At 48.5% G+C, this 21432-nt stretch overlaps 1 protein-coding gene across 1 annotated transcript in view; it reads right to left on the bottom strand.

Annotated features, from left to right (window-relative positions):
* Positions 1 to 1702: 1702 nt before the first annotated feature.
* The window catches only part of LOC119970888 (chymotrypsinogen A-like), a 51366-nt gene continuing 31636 nt past the window's right edge, over positions 1703 to 21432 (bottom strand). Inside the window, exons 3-8 of the mRNA XM_038805996.1 lie at positions 7210 to 7313; positions 6092 to 6171; positions 5368 to 5449; positions 3664 to 3844; positions 2011 to 2144; positions 1703 to 1919 (exon numbers count right to left, since the gene is read on the bottom strand). Of these exons, the coding sequence (XP_038661924.1) occupies positions 1758 to 1919; positions 2011 to 2144; positions 3664 to 3844; positions 5368 to 5449; positions 6092 to 6171; positions 7210 to 7313 (743 nt within the window). The 3' untranslated portion in view covers positions 1703 to 1757. The remainder of the gene's footprint in view (positions 1920 to 2010; positions 2145 to 3663; positions 3845 to 5367; positions 5450 to 6091; positions 6172 to 7209; positions 7314 to 21432) is intronic.

The raw sequence follows: 21432 nt of genomic DNA on the forward strand, positions 1-21432 counted from the left end.
GAGTGGCGCGAACCACTCCGGCATCGGGCCGTCCACACGTTTAGGGGTTGCGAAAAATTGGGAAGATTCTGGGCGGGAGTTTTCGTGGTCTTCACCAGGATAGTGGAGGAAGAGGTGGACCCGGACCCTTTGGCGGCGATATTTGGGGTTTCAGAGAAGCCGGAGCTCATGGAGAGGAGGAAGGCCGATGTCGTGGCCTTCGCCTCTCTGATTGCACGGCATCAAATTTTGCTGGCGTGGCGGTCGGCATTGCCACCGGGGGTAGCGGCTTGGTTGAGTGACCTGTATGACTTCCTGCGATTAGAGAAAATAAAGTATGTGTGAAGGGGCTCAGCAGGCGAGTTTGAAGAAAGGTGGGGCATGTTTATGACCGTGTTTGAGGGGCTGTTCGTTGCGGGGGAGGGGTGGTGAAAAAGGGGGAAAATCTGTGCAGACTGTATAGTTGATTGCTGGGAAGTATGTTTCCTGGGGTGTTTACGTGTTGTTACTTGTTTTGATACATGTTGGTAATAAAAATTTTTTTTTAAAGAAGACCGAGAGGAGGGAAGCTGGACTGCGACAAGCCTGCAAGAAAAGCTGACAAACAAGGGGGTCAAAGGGATAGCACAGTGTTTACTGGAAGGGAATGGATGAAGACTCCAGATGTGACAGGTAGAGGTCCAAGTGGGGCATGGGGTGTTTCACAGGTGAATGGCTCAGGAGAGGAGGGTGGTTGAATTGAGGAACTTCCTCTTGAGGCTATTAGTCTTTTCTCTCTGGGTTGCTGACATTCTGGTTAGTCTGGTGAAGACAAGTGGACTGGATAGAGTGACATGAATGTGCTGGACTGGAATTTAAATATGACACCAGGGATCTTCAAACCTGTCAGCTGAGGACGGACAGACGAATCAGCTGCCAGCCCACCATGAGACTCGGAGGGGAACTCGCCTGTTCATAGTTCATAAGGTTCCACGCGTGGAATTGAGTGAGGGATCCCACCATTCTGGCCAGTGGGAAAGGCACTGCCGGAGCTGCCCGCCACCCCATTTAGGACAGGATTCTTCGGGCCTCCGCACCGGAATCGCGATCGGAGCAGGGGTGGAGAATGGGCGCTGAAGCCAAAATCCGGTGCGATGCCGCTCTCAGAATCGCGCGGGCGCGGTCTACGGACCGCGGGTCATTGACAGAGGCCCCCACGGTGAATTTCCAAATGTAACTGACCGAGTTCCTGACGGCGTGGGTCTCTCATGGACTCAGTCCACGACTGCCCTGGTGGGGGGCGGGGGGATCCTTCACCGGGAGGGGCCTCATGGATGGCTACGGCAGCGATCAGGCGGCACCGATCCGCGGGTGCGCGCGATCTCGGGTGCACCTACGTTACTGGTGTTGCTCCGCGGTGTAAGTCTACCATGTCCCACGGGGCGACCGCCTTGCACCTGCGCGGACCCCCGACCAGAAATGCAGGGCCTCGTGTCCGCAGCCAGAGCTGTGAGAAGCAGTCCGGGACCCTGCTAAACCCCTGCAAATTGGAGAACCACTCTGGACTTTCTTAAAGGAAGTCCAGAACGAAACGCCCGGGTTTTGACGCTGGCATGGGGACACAGCCCCATGATTGGAGAATCCAGCCCTTAGTCTCCAAATTTGAGAATTCCGCCCTTTAAGTCTGAATGAATTACGATTTACGTCACCCTTCAGGACCAGTTAAAAAAGACAAGGTTAAAATGCATTTTAGATAAATCCATTTGTTTTATTTTTCATTTCATGTGTCTGTTTTTCGATCAGTTAGCAGCAATGGTCTCATCAATCCAACCTCGGAGCTCAGTCACACGGGCGTAGACCCCGGGCCTGGAGGTGGAGCAGGAGCCACTGCCCCAAGAAACAATGCCAACCAGATTCCAGGCATTGTTCTTCTGACAGACAAGAGGGCCACCAGAGTCACCCTGTAAAACGGAGGGAAAAATACCCCAGAGTTTTAATTTTCACTTTGTTACAACTAATGAAAGTTTAAAATGCCTTGAGGCAGGTTCATACCATGCACGAGGACGCGCCGGAGGCACCAGCACAGATCATGATGTCGGTGACCTTGCTACCCCAGTACTGCTTACAGTCAGCATTGGTAAGAAGAGGAAGGGCTGCTTGTTGAAGATTGTCAGGACGCTGAGGAGCTGAAAACAAATAAGGTGATGTCTGAATCAATTTTTTGCCAAGAAAATTGCACTTTGCTTTAATCCTTCATTTTTCTCTTTGCATTGTGACCATTAAAGTTGTTTTCAGACAATTGTCAACAGAATCTTTTGTCATTTATTTCTGGGTGCTGTTAGCAGCAGTATTTACTCATTTTCACAGATGGCCTCTTGAGTGTTACTTCCTAATTAAAAGCCAGCCAATCTTCTGATACGAGAAGATTAGTCCTAAAAACAGAAGAGGGCAGCAAAAATCCCGAAGAACTTGCAAGCGCTTTTCACCAACCTGGAAAAATGTAGCCCTCCCAGTGTCCTACACTCATATAGATTTGTTCTACACCTTTTCCACAAATTACTATTTGAAAACGCAGCTATTCAATAGGAGCAAGTGAAAGATGAAATTTGATCACCATAGCCTTTAGTTTAGTGGTAGAAATTACGCTGGGGAGTCAGAGGCTGGAAGGTTTAAATCCTCCTCTGGGGTGGAATTCTCCCGCATCGGCGGGAGCAGGAACCACGACCCGCTGACCGGTGTGCCCCCCACGCCGATCGGCGTGCCCCCTGCGGCGATTCTCTGGCCCGCGATGGGTCGAAGTCCCGATGCCTACAGGCCAATCCCGCCGACGTGGTTTCAACCACCTCTGGTGGCAGCGGGATTGGCGGCGCGAGCGGGCCCCCGAAGTCCTGGGGGGGGCATGGGCCGATCGGACCCCGGGGGGTGCCCCCATGGTGGCCTGGCCCGCGATCGGGGCCCACCGATCGGTGGGCAGGCCAGTCCCGTGGGGCACTCTTTTTCTTCCGCCGCCGCCACGGCCTCCACCATGGCGGAGGCGGAAGAGATCCCCCTACCGCGCATGCGCCAGTGGTGACATCAGCGGCTAGGCCCGCGCCGGAGTGGTTGGCGCCACTCCACTACGCCGGGACCCCCCGCCCCGCCGGGTAGGGGAGAATCCTGGCCCTGGAGTCTCACAGCAAGTGGAGACTCGCAGTGTGGAATATTGGTGATGGGTGAGTGCAGGTTAACCCATCACTGTGTAATGGCTTGTCTGAGCCTGTGAAGCTATTTTGTTGTTTAGGAATAACCACCCCATCAGGGGCTGATTTAGCTCATTGGACTAAATCGCTGGCTTTTAAAGCAGACCAAGCAGGCCAGCAGCACGGTTCGATTCCCGTACCAGCCTCCCCGAACAGGCGCCGGAATGTGGCGACTAGGGGCTTTTCACAGTAACTTCGTTGAAGCCTACTCGTGACAATAAGCAATTTTCATTTCATTTCAGGTACAGCAAAGATTGCAGCCACGCAAAATGCCCATCTCTTGGCCTGCCAAACTGTCAGTCGGCCTGTTAATAAGCCTACTTGTGACACTAATGAAGATTATTATTATTATCTCTCCACCACTTTTACTATTCCTCAAGGGAAGAGGCTGAAGATACCAACCCAATGGCAATTGCAGAGAAATACTGAACTGTGCCACATTAGAACAAGTTTTGAACAGACGTACGGTATGCACGGGTCCTTCCCCATCCTGTCGTGACGCACATCATGCCAGCGGCGTAGTTAGCAGCTGCGGCAGCAAGACAAACAGGGGCCACTTGTCTACTGAACTGAACAGGGGATGCAAGCTTCACCACAGAAACATCATAGTTAATGGTGAAAGTGTTCCACTTGGGATGAGTAATGACCTGTAATAGAAAGAGCAGGAATAGCGGCTGTACTCATTTCTCTTGTATGTTTGTAGAGGTAAGCAGTTAATTCAGACAAATAGCTGCAGGCTTTGCTGGATTTCAGAGGGGAAATCTTTGCACAAATAAATGCAACAGTACATTCCTATGGTCATTAATAATACAAATTAAAACACATCACTGGAAAAAAGATTGACTAGTCAGCAAGGTAATGGAAAACAGGTGAACAAAATAAAAACTATAATACTAAATAAATATGCACGTTGGCTCACTGTAAGCTATTGTATGAAACACATTTCAAATTTCTTTTTTTGTGAATTTAATATTCTTTATAGTTTTCAATTAATAGAATTCTTATCATATTTCCAGTAAATTGAAGCTAAAATATCTATTGAGAACAACAAGTAAGTTTATAATATTTAGCCCTGTCAGTCCTTATTCATTCTGAGTGAGATTGACTTATTGCAAATTATAATGTTTTATTTTGTGGGTTTTCGGTCCTAGAAGAATCCCAGCTGCAAGTTGTGAAATGATTCTGAAACCAACCTCGTAAGTCTTGACCCTGATGTTCTTTCAGCGTTGACCTTTGTGGATTTTACAGTCTTGCAATTTCATCTATTAAAAAGTGAAAGATCTAATCCTGCCTGACGTATGCATGCTTGAGCTTAATGATCCTCTCAATCACAGTTATGGCTAATAATTTTATTAACAGCTCTTCAGATAGTATGTACTGATCAATGTTCGAGAATTTGAAAGGGAGATGGATTGAAACAATGGCCCAGAGTTTAGGGGCATGTGGAATTCTAAGAATCCATGCCTGCCATTACTTTACTCTTTCTTACTCAAAAGTAACTTTTGCTTCCAATGGGTTTCAACACGATTGATGATTCTGTTGTCAGAAGTATGGGATGGAATTCCCCAGCTGCTGGGATTCTCTGTTCCTGCTGGCAATGCGCTTCTATCTGTGGGCATGGGGTGCCCTCAATGGGAATGCCCATTGACCAGCAGCGGCAGTAGAGAATCTCGCACCGCCAAGAAACACGCAGCTGGGGAAATGGAGGATTCCACCCATGATGGTTTCATGCTCAAACATGTGAGGAATATTAATGTCAGGGAATGGAGCAGTTCTTTTCTGGCCATCCAATGCCAGTGTGGTAAACACTAGTAATACATTGCATGTATTACGGTACTACCCAGGTACCACGGTAAATCCCTGCTTGCTGGCTCCTCCCAGCAGGCGGCGTATAAAAGTGTGTGCTCTCCTACGCTGCTCCCATTCTGGTTCCAGCTGCAGGAGGCACAACACCTTGTGCAATAAAGCCTCGATTGTTTCACCATTCTCGTCTCGTGGTCATTGACGGTACATCAGCCAGCATCACATGTGGTTATACTTTGGGGCACCCAATTTCACTCCTTCCCCACCCGCCACCCCCACCAATTATTGGGGATCTTAACCGTGGTTTAATCCAAACTTGAACGGAATTTGAATAAAATCCTAGGTTCACAGAATTATTTGTACATACCTTGGCAACGGACATGGATTTCTGGCTCAATTCCATTTTTGAACTTTTGTCATGGGCCCCAACAATAACCAAGTCTGCAGTACTGTGCAAGACAGAAAAGAAGCAGGAAGTGACAGTGAGTGTATTTGCAGCAAAATCTAGGTGTACTTCCACCAGGATTTCAAACTGAGAACTGTACTTTCTTGTCATTGTTACTTTCCCGGCAGCTTCCCCTTCCCTAACTCTATTCAGGGAAGGATCTTCTTATTCTTCAGATCAATATTCTTCCCTCAGTTTACATCTTGCATTATGATTTTATGTTGGCTAAAACTGCACTATTCATAGAATCCCTACAGTACAGAAGGAGGCCATTCAGCCCATCAAGTCTGCACCGACAATCTGAAAGAGCACCCTACCTAGGCCCACTCTCCCACCCTATCCCCGTAATCCTACAATGCACACCCTTGGACACTAAGGGGCAATTTTAGCATGGCCAATCCATCCGACCTGCACATCTCCAGACTGTGAGAGGAAACCGGAGCACCCGGAGGAAACCCACGCAGGCACGCGGGGGATGTACAAACTCCACACAGACAGTCACCCAAGGCTGGAATTGAACCGGGATCCCTGGCACTGTGAGGCAGCAGTGCTAACCATTGTGCCGCCCCATTTAACTTGAACGAAGCTGTACAGATGCAATTCCAGCTTTTTCTTTTTCTTTTTGCATGCCTCATTAAAGACTTACCTCACACCACAATGGGCAGCAGTGACAACCCAGTTTTCGTTGATCAAAGAGCCCCCACAGAAATGCCAGCCAGAGTCGGTCTATGATACAAAGAAAGCAAATGCTCAGTATCGCTTTGATAATGTATTTTTTTCTCATTGTAAATAGCAATTCAATATCCATTCTGTAATAACCCTCACGAGAACCACCATGGGACTTGAGAAGTACGATCGTAAAGATCACCTCATAAAATCCGGCTCGGAATGGGACCAGCGCGTGCAATAGTCCTGATTGGGACCTTGGGACTGTAAGCCGCGTTGCAGCCTTTACTTTTGTTGTCGAATTAAATTTCTTTTGGATTTATCTTCTTTTTGCTAAAAGTCATCAGATCAGCTCCAGGGGATCTTTAAAACCAGATAATGTGAACTAAAATAAAAACATTGCAGGTGAGAGTTCGAAAAGTGCATTATGAGATAAAACAAAACTGAAACTTTGCACGGTAGGCATATGATAACATTAGGACTTACAATACAAAAGACAAATGCGGGACAGGGAGCTGGAGAGGTAAAAAAGAATGGCTAAAGGAAAGATGAAGAAACAACAACATATAATAGAAAAATGAATGATATTGGCTTTCAGAGACACATAAAAGGTTTATTTAAAAATACTTAAAGACAGGCTAGGACCACTTGTGGATGTTCAACAGAGTCCAGTTGTGTAGGATGAAGGTGTGGCAGGATATTAATTGAATATTTGATTTTTCTGTACATATGATGGTGAAAATAAGAATATAGAGGTATACATGGAATGGTCTTGCACTATTCAGTGGTGATTAAATACATTGGAATTATTTCATGAAAGCAATTGGATAATGCAAAGTGCAGAGATCCCTTCTATCTGTATGAACTAGTGTAGCCTACAACCCTTCTTCATCCCAATCAATCTTGTGTGCAATAAACAGCAAATAGTCCTTTATTATTCCCCCTCACTGTTTACGGTCTAACTTTTAATTATTTAACAAGACCTAAATGTAGAAGACCATGTCCTCGTGTATAACACAAGATGGTTTTCATTGCTGGAATTTCAACAGAACAATTATAAATCCATCACATTTATATACCATTCAATCTTTATCTCACCTGTAAGGAGACCTGCCAGGGCCAGGATCCTGGAACAGCCTCTTCACCATTGACAATTCGAGCATAGCCCGTGACAATAGGAGAAATGGCTGGAGAGCCACAGCCTGCGTCCAGGTAGAAAGAAGCAATTATTACAATTTTGTATTATCACAGCATCTGACGATCCAAACCAATATATTCAATGTCACTTATTAAACCTAGGACTTTGTTCAAAACAACATTACCGTAACTGGCACCAATGAAGGCAAAGCAGGAGAGAAGCCAAAGGAATGCCATGGCTTGTGATACTATGAGCTTTAAGAGAATGGTGATGGCTTTTATATATTGCCATGCACTGTGGGTGCCATACAGTAGGAATGTTGTGAACAGATAATGAATAGTATTTAAAAAGATTGAAAAGCACCATTAAACAAATTAGCAAGTGCACATGCTGCTTATTCCTTTCCAAGGTAAACAAATGGAAGAGTACAAGGTTATTGAAAATCTGGAAACAAATCAGCTAACGTCTGGACTATTTTTATTTCCCCGCATGCAGAGTATAATTGGCTTCATACGTGCAGGTTTATGTGCTCCTGTACACAATCACCATACATTCAGCAGGGTGGCAGGGGTCTGGTCATTGGGTCGGAAAGTCAGCGGCAAAGTCACCCTGGCTTTTTGGATTACTTCAGGCCACATTTCAGGCCTATCAGCCAGTCAATTCGCTGCAAAGCGAAGCCCAGTAAAACTTGGCAATGAAGGGTACCAGTAACTGGTCTTGTCCAGTATTACTGATGCAGAGTTACTGTATTTTACTGTAATTTGAAGTTTTGAAGTGGTTTTACCTTCATTAGGGTGCCTGTCACTTTAAATGAGGCATCTTCCGGGATTTACCAGCCGTGTTGCGCCCCGGTTCGGGCACAGTATGGCAGTTAGATTTCGCCTTATATTTTGTATTCCCTCATATGTTGTACTCTTTCCCACCTTAATGATGCCCTACCCTGCGGGTTAATGATGCCCTACCCTGTGGGTTAATAATATCCTACACTGTGGGTGAATGTGCCCTACCCTGTGGGTTAATGATACCCTACCCTGTGCGTTAATGATGCCCTACCCTGTGGGTTAATGATACCCTACCCTGTGCGTTAATGATGCCCTACCCTGTGGGTTAATGTGCCCTACCCTGTGGGTTAATGATGCCTTACCCTGTGGGTTAATGATGCCCTACCCTGTGGGTTAATGATACCCTACCCTGTGCGTTAATGATGTCCCACCCTGTTGGTTAATGATGTCCTACCCTGTGGGTGAATGATGCCCTACACTGTGGGTTAATGATGCCCTAGCCTGTGGGTTAATGATGCCCTACCCTGTGGGTGAATGATGCCCTACACTGTGGGTTAATGATGCCCTAGCCTGTGGGTTAATGATGCCCTACCCTGTGGGTTAATGATGCCCTACCCTGTGGGTGAATGATGCCCTACCCTGTGGGTTAATGATGCCCTACCCTGTGGGTTAATGATGTCCTACCCTGTGGGTTAATGTACCCTACACTGTGGGTTAATGATGCCCTAGCCTGTGGGTTAATGAAAGCCTACCCTGTGGGTTAATGATGCCCTACCCTGTGGGTTAATGATGCCCTACCCTGTGGGTTAATGATGCCCTACCCTGTGGGTTAATGATGCCCTAACCTGTGGGTTAATGATGCCCTACCCTGTGTGTTAATGATGCCCTACCCTGTGTGTTAATGATATCCTACCCTGTGGGTTAATGTACCCTACCCTGTGGGTTAATGTACCCTACCCTGTGGGTTAATGATGCCCTACCCTGTGGGTTAATGATGTCCTACACTGTGGGTTAATGATGCCCTACCCTGTGGGTTAATGATGCCCTACCCTGTGGGTTAATGATGCTCTACCCTGTTGGTTAATGATACCCTACCCTGTGGGCTAATGATGCCCTACACTGTGGGTTAATGATGCCCTAGCCTGTGGGTTAATGATGCCCTACCCTGTTGGTTAATGATGCCCTACCCTGTGGGTTAATGATGCCCTACCCTGTGGGTTAATGATGCCCTACCCTGTGGGTTAATGTGCCCTACACTGTGGGTTAATGATGCCCTACCCTGTGGGTTAATGATGCCCTACCCTGTGGGTTAATGATGCCCTACCCTGTGGGTTAATGATGCCCTACCCTGTGGGTTAATGATATCCTACCCTGTGGGTGAATGTGCCCTACCGTGTGGGTTAATGATGCCCTACACTGTGGGTTAATGTGCCCTACCCTGTGGGTTAATGAGCCCTATCCTGTGGGTGAATGATGCCCTAGCCTGTGGGTTAATGATATCCTACCCTGTGGGTTAATGATGCCCTACCCTGTGGGTTAATGATGCCCTACCCTGTGGGTTAATGATATCCTACCCTGTGGGTTAATGATGCCCTAGCCTGTGTGTTAATGATGCCCTACCCTGTGTGTTAATGATATCCTACCCTGTGGGTTAATGTACCCTACCCTGTGGGTTAATGTACCCTACCCTGTGGGTTAATGATGCCCTACACTGTGGGTTAATGATGTCCTACACTGTGGGTTAATGATGCCCTACCCTGTGGGTTAATGATGCCCTACCCTGTGGGTTAATGATGCTCTACCCTGTTGGTTAATGATACCCTACCCTGTGGGCTAATGATGCCCTACACTGTGGGTTAATGATGCCCTAGCCTGTGGGTTAATGATGCCCTACCCTGTTGGTTAATGATGCCCTACCCTGTGGGTTAATGATGCCCTACCCTGTGGGTTAATGATGCCCTACCCTGTGGGTTAATGTGCCCTACACTGTGGGTTAATGATGCCCTACCCTGTGGGTTAATGATGCCCTACCCTGTGGGTTAATGATGCCCTACCCTGTGGGTTAATGATGCCCTACCCTGTAGGTTAATGATATCCTACCCTGTGGGTGAATGTGCCCTACCGTGTGGGTTAATGATGCCCTACACTGTGGGTTAATGTGCCCTACCCTGTGGGTTAATGAGCCCTATCCTGTGGGTGAATGATGCCCTAGCCTGTGGGTTAATGATATCCTACCCTGTGGGTTAATGATGCCCTACCCTGTGGGTTAATGATGCCCTACCCTGTGGGTTAATGATATCCTACCCTGTGGGTTAATGATGCCCTAGCCTGTGGGTTAATGATGCCCTACCCTGTGGGTTAATGATGCCCTACCCTGTGGGTTAATGATGCCCTACCCTGTGGGTTAATGTGCCCTACCCTGTGGGTTAATGATGCCTTACCCTGTGGGTTAATGATGCCCTACCCTGTGGGTTAATGATACCCTACCCTGTGCGTTAATGATGTCCCACCCTGTTGGTTAATGATGTCCTACCCTGTGGGTGAATGATGCCCTACACTGTGGGTTAATGATGCCCTAGCCTGTGGGTTAATGATGCCCTACCCTGTGGGTGAATGATGCCCTACACTGTGGGTTAATGATGCCCTAGCCTGTGGGTTAATGATGCCCTACCCTGTGGGTTAATGATGCCCTACCCTGTGGGTGAATGATGCCCTACCCTGTGGGTTAATGATGCCCTACCCTGTGGGTTAATGATGTCCTACCCTGTGGGTTAATGTACCCTACACTGTGGGTTAATGATGCCCTAGCCTGTGGGTTAATGAAAGCCTACCCTGTGGGTTAATGATGCCCTACCCTGTGGGTTAATGATGCCCTACCCTGTGGGTTAATGATGCCCTACCCTGTGGGTTAATGATGCCCTAACCTGTGGGTTAATGATGCCCTACCCTGTGTGTTAATGATGCCCTACCCTGTGTGTTAATGATATCCTACCCTGTGGGTTAATGTACCCTACCCTGTGGGTTAATGTACCCTACCCTGTGGGTTAATGATGCCCTACCCTGTGGGTTAATGATGTCCTACACTGTGGGTTAATGATGCCCTACCCTGTGGGTTAATGATGCCCTACCCTGTGGGTTAATGATGCTCTACCCTGTTGGTTAATGATACCCTACCCTGTGGGCTAATGATGCTCTACACTGTGGGTTAATGATGCCCTAGCCTGTGGGTTAATGATGCCCTACCCTGTTGGTTAATGATGCCCTACCCTGTGGGTTAATGATGCCCTACCCTGTGGGTTAATGATGCCCTACCCTGTGGGTTAATGTGCCCTACACTGTGGGTTAATGATGCCCTACCCTGTGGGTTAATGATGCCCTACCCTGTGGGTTAATGATGCCCTACCCTGTGGGTTAATGATGCCCTACCCTGTGGGTTAATGATATCCTACCCTGTGGGTGAATGTGCCCTACCGTGTGGGTTAATGATGCCCTACACTGTGGGTTAATGTGCCCTACCCTGTGGGTTAATGAGCCCTATCCTGTGGGTGAATAATGCCCTAGCCTGTGGGTTAATGATATCCTACCCTGTGGGTTAATGATGCCCTACCCTGTGGGTTAATGATGCCCTACCCTGTGGGTTAATGATATCCTACCCTGTGGGTTAATGATGCCCTAGCCTGTGGGTTAATGATGCCCTACCCTGTGGGTTAATGATGCCCTACCCTGTGGGTTAATGATGCCCTTCCCTGTGGGTTAATGATATCCTACCCTGTGGGTTAATGATGCCCTAGCCTGTGGGTTAATGATGCCCTACCCTGTGGGTTAATGATGCCCTACCCTGTGGGTTAATGATGCCCTACCCTGTGGGTTAATGATGCCCTATCCTGTGGGTTAATGATGCCCTACCCTGTGGGTTAATGATATCCTATCCTGTGGGTTAATGATGCCCGACCCTGTGGGTTAATGATGCCCTACCCTGTGGGTTAATGATATCCTACCCTGTGGGTTAATGATGCCCTACCCTGTGGGTTAATGATATCCTATCCTGTGGGTTAATGATGCCCGACCCTGTGGGTTAATGATGCCCTACCCTGTGGGTTAATGATGCCCTACCCTGTGGGTTAATGATGTCCTACCCTGTGGGTTAATGTGCCCTACCCTGTTGGTTAATAATGTCCTACCCTGTGGGTTAATGATATCCTACCCTGTGGGTTAATGATATCCTACCCTGTGGGTTAATGATATCCTACCCTGTGGGTTAATGATGCCCTACCCAGTGGGTTAATGATGTCCCACCCTGTGGGTTAATGATATCCTACCCTGTGGGTTAATGATGCCCTACCCTGTGGGTTAATGATGCCCTACCCCGTGGGTTAATGATATCCTACCCTGTGGGTTAATGATATCCTACCCTGTGGGTTAATGATGGCCTACCCTGTGGGTTAATGATGCCCTACCCTGTGGGTTAATGATGCCCTACCCTGTGGGTGAATGATGCCCTACCCTGTGGGTTAATGATGCCCTACCCTGTGGGTTAATGATGCCCTACCCTGTGGGTTAATGATGCCCTACCCTGTGGGTTAATGATATCCTACCCTGTGGGTGAATGTGCCCTACACTGTGGGTTAATGATACCCTACCGTGTGGGTTAATGATGCCCTACCCCGGGTTAATGATGTCCTACCCTGTGGGTTAATGTGCCCTACCCTGTGGGTTAATGTGCCCTACCCTGTGGGTTAATGATGTCCTACACTGTGGGTTAATGTGCCCTACCCTGTGGGTTAATGATGCCCTACCCTGTGGGTTAATGTGCCCTACCCTGTGGGTTAATGATGCCCTACCCTGTGGGTTAATGTGCCCTACCCTGTGGGTTAATGATGCCCTACCCTGTGGGTTAATGATATCCTACCCTGTGGGTTAATGATACCCTACATTGTGGGTTAATGATGGCCTACCCTGCGGGTTAATGATGTCCTACCCTGTGGATTAATGATGCCCTGCCCTTTGGGTTAATGATGCCCTACCCTGTGGGTTAATGATGTACTACACTGTGGGTTAATAATGCCCTACCCTGTGGGTTAATGTGCCCTACCCTGTGGGTTAATGTGCCCTACCCTGTGGGTTAATGATATCCTACCCTGTGGGTTAATGATGCCCTACCCTGTGGGTTAATGATGCCCTACCCTGTGGGTTAATGTTACCCTACCCTGTGGGTTAATGTACCCTACCCTGTGGGTTAATGATGCCCTACCCTGTGGGTTAATGATGCCCTACCCTGTGGGTTAATGTTACCCTACCCTGTGGGTTAATGTACCCTACCCTGTGGGTTAATGATGCCCTACCCTGTGGGTTAATGTACCCTACCCTGTGGGTTAATGATGCCCTACCCTGTGGGTTAATGTGCCCTACCCTGTGGGTTAATGATATCCTACTTTGGGTTAATGATGCCCTACCCTGTGGGTTAATGATATCCTACCCTGTGGGTTAATGATGCCCTAGCCTGTGGGTTAATGATATCCTACACTGTGGGTTAATGATACGCTAGCCTGTGGGTTAATGATGCCCTACCCTGTGGGTTAATGATACCCTACCCTGTGGGTTAATGTACCCTACCCTGTGGGTTAATGTGCCCTACCCTGTGGGTTAATGTGCCCTACCCTGTGGGTTAATGATGCCCTACCCTGTGGGTTAATGGTGCTCTACCCTGTGGGTTAATGATGCCCTACCCTGTGGGTTAATGATGCTCTACCCTGTGGGTTAATGATGCCCTACCCTGTGGGTTAATGATGCCCTACTCTGTGGGTTAATGTGCCCTACCCTGTGGGTTAATGATGCCCTACCCTGTGGGCTAATGTGCCCTACCCTGTGGGTTAATGATGCCCTACCCTGTGGGTTAATGTGCCCTACCCTGTGGGTTAATGATGCCCTACCCTGTGGGTTATTGATGCCCTACCTTGTGGGTTAATGTGCCCTAACCTGTGGGTTAATGATTCCCTACCCTGTGGGTTAATGTGCCCTACCCTGTGGGTTAATGATGCCCTACCCTGTGGGTTAATGATGCCCTACCCTGTGGGTTAATGTGCCCTACCCTGTGGGTTAATGATGCCCTACTCTGTGGGTTAATGATATCCTACCCTATGGGTTAATGATGCCCTACCCTTTGGGTTAATGATGCCCTACCCTGTGGGTTAATGTGCCCTACCCTGTGGGTTAATGATGCCCTACCCTGTGGGTTAATGTGCCCTACCCTGTGGGTTAATGTGCCCTACCCTGTGGGTTAATGATGTCCTATCCTGTGGGTTAATGTGCCCTACCCTGTGGGTTAATGATGCCCTACCCTGTGGGTTAATGATGCCCTACCCTGTGGGTTAATGATGTCCTACCCTGTGGGTTAATGATATCCTACCCTGTGGGTTAATGATGCCCTACCCTGTGGGTTAATGATGCCCTACCCTGTGGGTTAATGATGCCCTACCCTGTGGGTTAATGATGCCCTACCCTGTGGGTTAATGATGTCCTACCCTGTGGGTTAATGATATCCTACCCTGTGGGTTAATGATGCCCTACCCTGTGGGTTAATGATATCCTACCCTGTGGGTTAATGATGTCCTACCCTGTGGGTTAATGATGCCCTACCCTGTGGGTTAATGATGTCCTACCCTGTGGGTTAATGATATCCTACCCTGTGGGTTAATGATGTCCTACCCTGTGGGTTAATGATACCCTACCCTGTGGGTTAATGATGCCCTACCCTGTGGGTTAATAATATCCTACCCTGTGGGTTAATGTGCCCTACCCTGTGGGTTAATGATGCACTACCCTGTGGGTTAATGATGTCCTACCCTGTGGGTTAATGATATCCTACCCTGTGGGTTAATGATGCCCTACCCAGTGGGTTAATGATATCCTACCCTGTGGGTTAATGATGCCCTACCCTCTGGGTTAATGATGCCCTACCCTGTGGGTTAATGATACCCTACCCTGTGGGATAGTGATGCCCTAACCTGTGGGTTAATGATACCCTACCCTTTGGGTTAATGATGCCCTACCCTGTGGGTTAATAATATCCTACCCTGTGGGTTAATGTGCCCTACCCTGTGGGTTAATATGCCCTACCCTGTGGGTTAATGATGTCCTACCCTGTGGGTTAATGATGCCCTACCCTGTGGGTTAATGATGCCCTACCCTGTGGGTTAATGTGCCCTACCCTGTGGGTTAATGATGCCCTACCCTGTGGTTTAATGTGCCTATCCCTGTGGGTTAATGAAAGACTACCCTGTGGGTTAATGATCCCCTACCCTGTGGGTTAATGATGTCCCACCCTGTGGGTTAATGATGCCCTACCCTGTGGGTTAATGTGCCCTACCCTGTGGGTTAATGTGCCCTACACTGTGGGTTAATGATGCCCTACCCTGTGGGTTAATGATGCCCTACCCTGTGGGTTAATGATGCCCTACCCTGTGGGTTAATGATGCCCTACCCTGTGGGTTAATGATGCCCTACCCTGTGGGTTAAAGATGCCCTAACCTGTGGGTTAATGATGCCCTACCCTGTGGGTTAATGTGCCTCCCCCTGTGGGTTAATGAAAGCCTACCCTGTGGGTTAATGATACCTCACCTTGTGGGTCTTGGTTTCTCAAAGAAATTTAATATCCAAAACGTTTTATTCAATTTCACTCCTGCTTAGTTTTTGGGAGTTAGTCCCTGGTGTTTGGGTCAGTATTAAAATTATATAAACCTTGGCTCAGTGCTTGCACTCTTGCAGCTGCGTCACAAACTCTATTCTAGAACTAGAGCATATCGGCACGGCCAGCAACAGTGCAATACTGAGGGTGGCAACTTTTGGTTGAGGCGTTAAATTGAGACCCTCCTCTTGGGTGGAGCTAATGCTCCCTTGACATATTCATTGAAGAGTAGGGGTGTTCATCCAATGCTCTCGTCAATATTTATTCATCAACCAATACCAAAAACAAGTGATCAAGTTATTTATTCCATTGCAAATTATGGGGGACGTACACAAATTAAGACCCATTTGCATCTTATTAATGGGCTGAGCACCATATTCTCCGAGGACTGGTGATTCTCCAGTCCTCTGAGCTGGGAATCATGTGAGCAACAATTGGTGCGTGTATTTACAAACGTGGCCCTGATGCAGTGGACCTGGCGGTGGACCAAGGGGGTAACTCTTTAAGGAAAATGCCCCAAAGTCCATTGGAGGGCCACCCCCCCCACAATGCAAGACCTGCCCCTCCCCCCCCCCCCCCCCCCCCCCCCCCCCGGCCGCCCTCCACCAGATACCTGGTCTTGGCCAGGTTTGATATAAGATTTAACGGTGATGGCTGTTATTTTGGTCCATGGTGTGCATTTTGAAAACTACTTGTAACAGTTATCTAATCAAAAAATCAAGAATTGTGTCATTGCAACTGATTGGAACTGTGTAGAGAGATGGTTGGTGTTTGTAGTCCTATTTCTTTCCAATAGAACCAATTAAATTAATCAATTCAATAAACTGTCTATAATGTTTCAATTCAATAATTTTGATGTTATATATTTGGTACTGCATACTCCTTGTTCTGGAGTAATAATTAAAAACATCCAGACTTTATTTTATTCGTTCGAGGATGTAGGTATCGCTGGTCGGGCATGTGGTGCAGGTATTTACAAACATCCCTAATTGCCCATTAAACTGAGTGTTTTGCTGGGCCAGTTCAGAGGGTCTGGAGTCACATGTAGGCCAGGATGGTAAGGGTAGCAGATTTCCTTCCCTACAGGACATTGGTGAACCAGATGGGTTTTTACAACAATTGACAATGGTTTCATGGTATTTATTGGAAGTTTAATTCCAAATTTTTAAATGATTTTTATGTTACCATCTGCCAAGGTGGGATTGGAACCGAGGACCCCAGAACATTACCCTGGGTCTTTGGAGTACTAGTCCAGCAACAATACCATTACATCGTTGCCTCCCCTGCATCTGAAAAGTCAAAACAGGGGCTGGATTCTCCCCTACCCGGCGTGACGGAGGGTGCCGGCGTAGGGGAGTGGCGCCAACCACTCAGGGGTCGCGCCTCCCCAAAGGTGGGGAATTCTCCCCACCTTTGGGGGCCAGCCCCGCGCCGGAGCAGTTTGCACCAGAAGACTGGCGCAAACACCCGGCGCCGTCGGAAGCGGGGCTGGCCGAAAGGCTTTCGGCGGTCGGCGCATGCGCCGGCAGTGAGGTCAGCGGCAGCTGGCCGCTGACGTCACTGCCGGCGCATGCGCGATGCGGGGTTCTCCTCCGCGTCCGCCATGGCGGAGCGGAAGGAGAAAGAGTGCCCCCACGGCACTGCCCCGCAGAGTGAGCGGGGGGCCCCGATCGCGGGCCAGGCCTCCGTGGGGGCACCCCCCCCGGGTCCGATCGCCCCCCGCCCCCCCAGGACCCCGGGGGCCTGCTCGCGCCGCTGAGCCCGCCGCCACCAAGGTGGTTTAAACCTCGGCGGCGGGAGAAGGCCTCCCAGCGGCGGGACTTCGGCCCATCCGGGCCGGAGATTTGAGGTAAGTTTTTTTAAAAATGAAGTCCCGCCGGCGCCAGCTGTTTTCACAGGCTGCCGGTGGGATTTGCACAACGCCGGTTTATGACCGGCGGGAGAATTCAAAAACCTGCGGGAGCGGAAATAACGCCGCTTCCCGCCTATTCTCCGACCCTGCGTGGGGTCGGAGAATTTCGCCCCCAGATCTGTAAAATAAATGTTGTGCAATATAATTACTGAGAATTAAAATCATTTACTTCAGTTATCACTGAAAATTATATGTGGTATACTAGTTACTTCATGAATGATACAGTGATAGATTTTCCACATGGATGACACGATATCAAAGAACTGTACAAATATTTTTTCACCACACCATTTAATTGATAGGAATGTTGATGAAAGAAAACGTGGCCTTAAATCTCCACTTGTTTACTTTAGTAACATCAATATAATCTGGGCATAATTGGCTGAACCAACCCACAAGATTAACGCATTGCAAACTTAAATAATGTCCAAAATCACTTACATACATATTTCTCCATATCTTTTAAGATGATTCTAAATTCACAGATTTTACAAAGAGGTTGATGGTGGCCTGGAATGCACTGCCAAGTGAGGTGGTTGAGGGAGATATGTTGGCGACCTTTAAGACTTATCTGGATAGGCACATGAACAGGCAGGATATAGAAGGATGCAAGTGGTTGATCTAGATAGGACACGGGATCAGCGCAGGCTCGGAGGGCCAAAGGGCCTGTTCCTGTGGTGTATTGTTCTTTGTTCTTTACTCTTTGTATTCAGTTTGCCCAGGGCAGGCTCAGCCCATAAAACTGGTCACGTCCCCATATTAAAACTGGAAGATTCTGATGATTGTGCTGGCTCAGAAAGACCCTTCACGTTAAACTTATTTTCTTTTGAGCATAAGCAGTAGTAGCTGCACGGTTAAATTTTAAATATTGTAGAACAAAGAAACATATTGTCAAAACTTTTCATCTTGCACTCATCAGGGCAGATTTGCATGAATGTCATATCTCCAATGGAACTACAATTTGTACTGCATGAGATGAGAGTTCTCATTGGAAGACAAGTGGACTGTGATTGGTAGAGGAATTGCCATGGAAAATGCAACAGGGAACAGTACATTATCATGATTTTGCGGAAATTCAAACCAGACAGGTCAATACTGATCAGTCAAGGCATTGATATGGGGAATGTCTCCCAAATTTTTGTTTATCTGACAAAGGCGCAATGCTTGGAGATGTTGGCTGGAATGTTCCAGCCCACCATAGTAGGCTTCCCCACCGCGGATGCAGCGAGTCATAGCTCATGTTAATGCTGAGCAAGCCAGATCTCAGATTGAAATCCATATTGGCTGATTCTAATCTGTTTTCTCCGTAGAAATGAACAATTAAAATGTTTATTAAATGAAAATATAACATTTAAGCACACCACATAAAAGATACACAGTTTAAAAAGATCTTCCAAAATAGACCCCAAAATGTTTTACCAAAGATACACAATGTATGTTTGGTCATAGGACAAAGCTTTGTCCGTCAGCTCACCCCCCCCCCCCCCCCATTCACCTCCTTACCTCCCATTCCCCTCCTTCCCTCCTATTCCCCTCCTTCCCTCCCATTCCTCTCCTTCCTCCCTATTCCCGGACCCCCCCTTCCCCCGACTATCCTGTTATACCCTCCCAGAGTCTGTGTAACACCACCTCAAGGTGATAGGCCTCTATTGGCCCAAGACAGGAGAGTGATGATCACGCACTGTGAGGTTAGATCTGGTGCTCCTCAGCTTGTGGCAAAGTCTGACTCCTGCCTTTCTGTTGACACCGCACTCATCCTCTTAATGGGGTCTGCATTTGGGCCGTTTGATTTTGGACACTGTTCCGGGGGGGCGGGAAGGGTGGGTGGGGGGGGAGTGGAGATCAACACGGAATGGGGGTGCAGGCAAGCCCACTGTGAAGGTTAACTTGGCAGGGGCTTCACACGTATCAAGCATGACATGTTTTAATAGTGAACATTTCCATTCCCCCTAGCTACAGATAGTGACTCCCACACACAGTGCCCAACCAGTGATCTTCAATCTTCTGATATTATGTGGTCCACTGCTAAATCTGGTGTGTCCCCAGGATGAACATCAGAGGTGCTACTTTCCCGTGGCCTTTGATGTCCTCAGGAGTCATCACCGTGCCAACCTGTTCTGCCTACTATGCTTGAAATGCGCGGATGTCAGAAGGAGGGGGATCCGGAAGAGCTGGAGACCGCCGTCGTCTCCTTGGTGGCAGGCCCCAGGGGCTCCATGGAATGTAGGGGCAGCTGGAGTGAGCTCCAGGGGACTCTGCGTCATCTCCTCTGCTGATCCTGGTGCCTCCCCATTGTCTGCACCTTGGTGCAGACGCCCTCAACTATGCTCCTCAGCGACTGGGCCATGCGCTGCAGTGCCTCGGCAATGTCCAAATGCATCTGGGACAGGCCTCTTAGTGACAGGGACATGATGTCGAGGCCCTCAACCATGGTCATCACAGACTGAGCTACGCCTTGGACAAACCACTCAAGACGTTGACCTAGTGCTACAGGCTTTCCACTACCATCGCCACCCTAGCAGTGTTGGCCTCAATGGCACACATTGTCAGCATCATCTCCTGCGCCCATAGCCTTTGGGATTCCTCCAACCAACTATGCACTCGCCGGAATGTCACTGACATCCTCTCTGAATCTCACGGCTGTGTTCAATCAGTAGCATCAGCTCTGGGATCCAGCAGAACTCCAACTGCTGTCTTCCTTGGATGTTCCTGCCTCCCCCTGGTGTGCATCAGTAACTCTGTGGTGCTTACCAGAATGTGCCCCAGAAGCCTGTCTCCAGGGTGCGTTCCTCAAAAGGGGTGACCCCAATCCCTGGTACTCCGCCCCCTGTCTTGGCCTTTTCCCAATTATTATGGGCTATCTTCACCTCTGGGGACAAAGAGAGGGCATTGTGAGCTGCACACTTGATGGATCGGAGGCTGGGGGTTGTCTAGGCAGGTGGCATGTGTGGGCACCTCAACTGGCTATGAAGGGGTTGCGCTGGTGGGTGCCAGGGGGTCCTGAGGAACAAGCCCAAAGATTGGATGTGGGTAGGGTGCGAGGTGTCAGCCAGTGATTTGTGGGAGTTTTGGGGAGGTGTTGGGAATTTGAGAGGGGACAGGTGGAACTGATGCCAGGAATGAGGTGCTAACCTACCCTTGCAGCTCGGTGGAGGCCTTCCGACATTGGACAACGATCCTCCTGGTCATGTTGCCCTCTGACAGCCGCTGCCACTGTATTGGTGGGCCCTGGATAAAACCCTGCTCTTTTTAGAACTTAACAAAATAAATTCATTGCTTATTAATTGAGATATAGATTTCTGCACATATGGTCAGTTCCCAAAGAGCTGCAGAAAGAAATCCTTCACCCACAGCTTTGTCGACAGATTGATAACTGTGGCCTTGTCTTTTGTAAATGACTAGATGTTTTTTTCTTAAACCTTTTATTTAAATCAAAGTGAGGAAACATGGGGTGCGGGATTCTCCCTGAGGCTAAGTGTTGACACAGGGCAGGATTCATGGACTTCTATGACAGCAACACTGGCGCCGCACCTGGACCGATTCAACGACCTTAACTAGGCTAGCACCGTCGCTACGTGGAACACAATCGATTCCAATGAGAAATGGTGCCGGATTCACCAGGTTCAGGATTGACATTCAGGAGGCCGACAAGCTGCCGCCGCATATACACACTTCACTCCCCACAATACCATCCCAGCCAACAAGTTGGCAGTAAGGAAGGTGGCACCCCATTTCAGGAACGTCAAATTGGAGACACTGCTAGATACCATGGAGGAGAGGCAGGCGGCCCTGTACCCTGGGGTGA

This window comes from Scyliorhinus canicula, chromosome 9 (genome assembly GCF_902713615.1).
Source record: "Scyliorhinus canicula chromosome 9, sScyCan1.1, whole genome shotgun sequence".
NCBI classification, from domain to species: domain Eukaryota; kingdom Metazoa; phylum Chordata; class Chondrichthyes; order Carcharhiniformes; family Scyliorhinidae; genus Scyliorhinus; species Scyliorhinus canicula.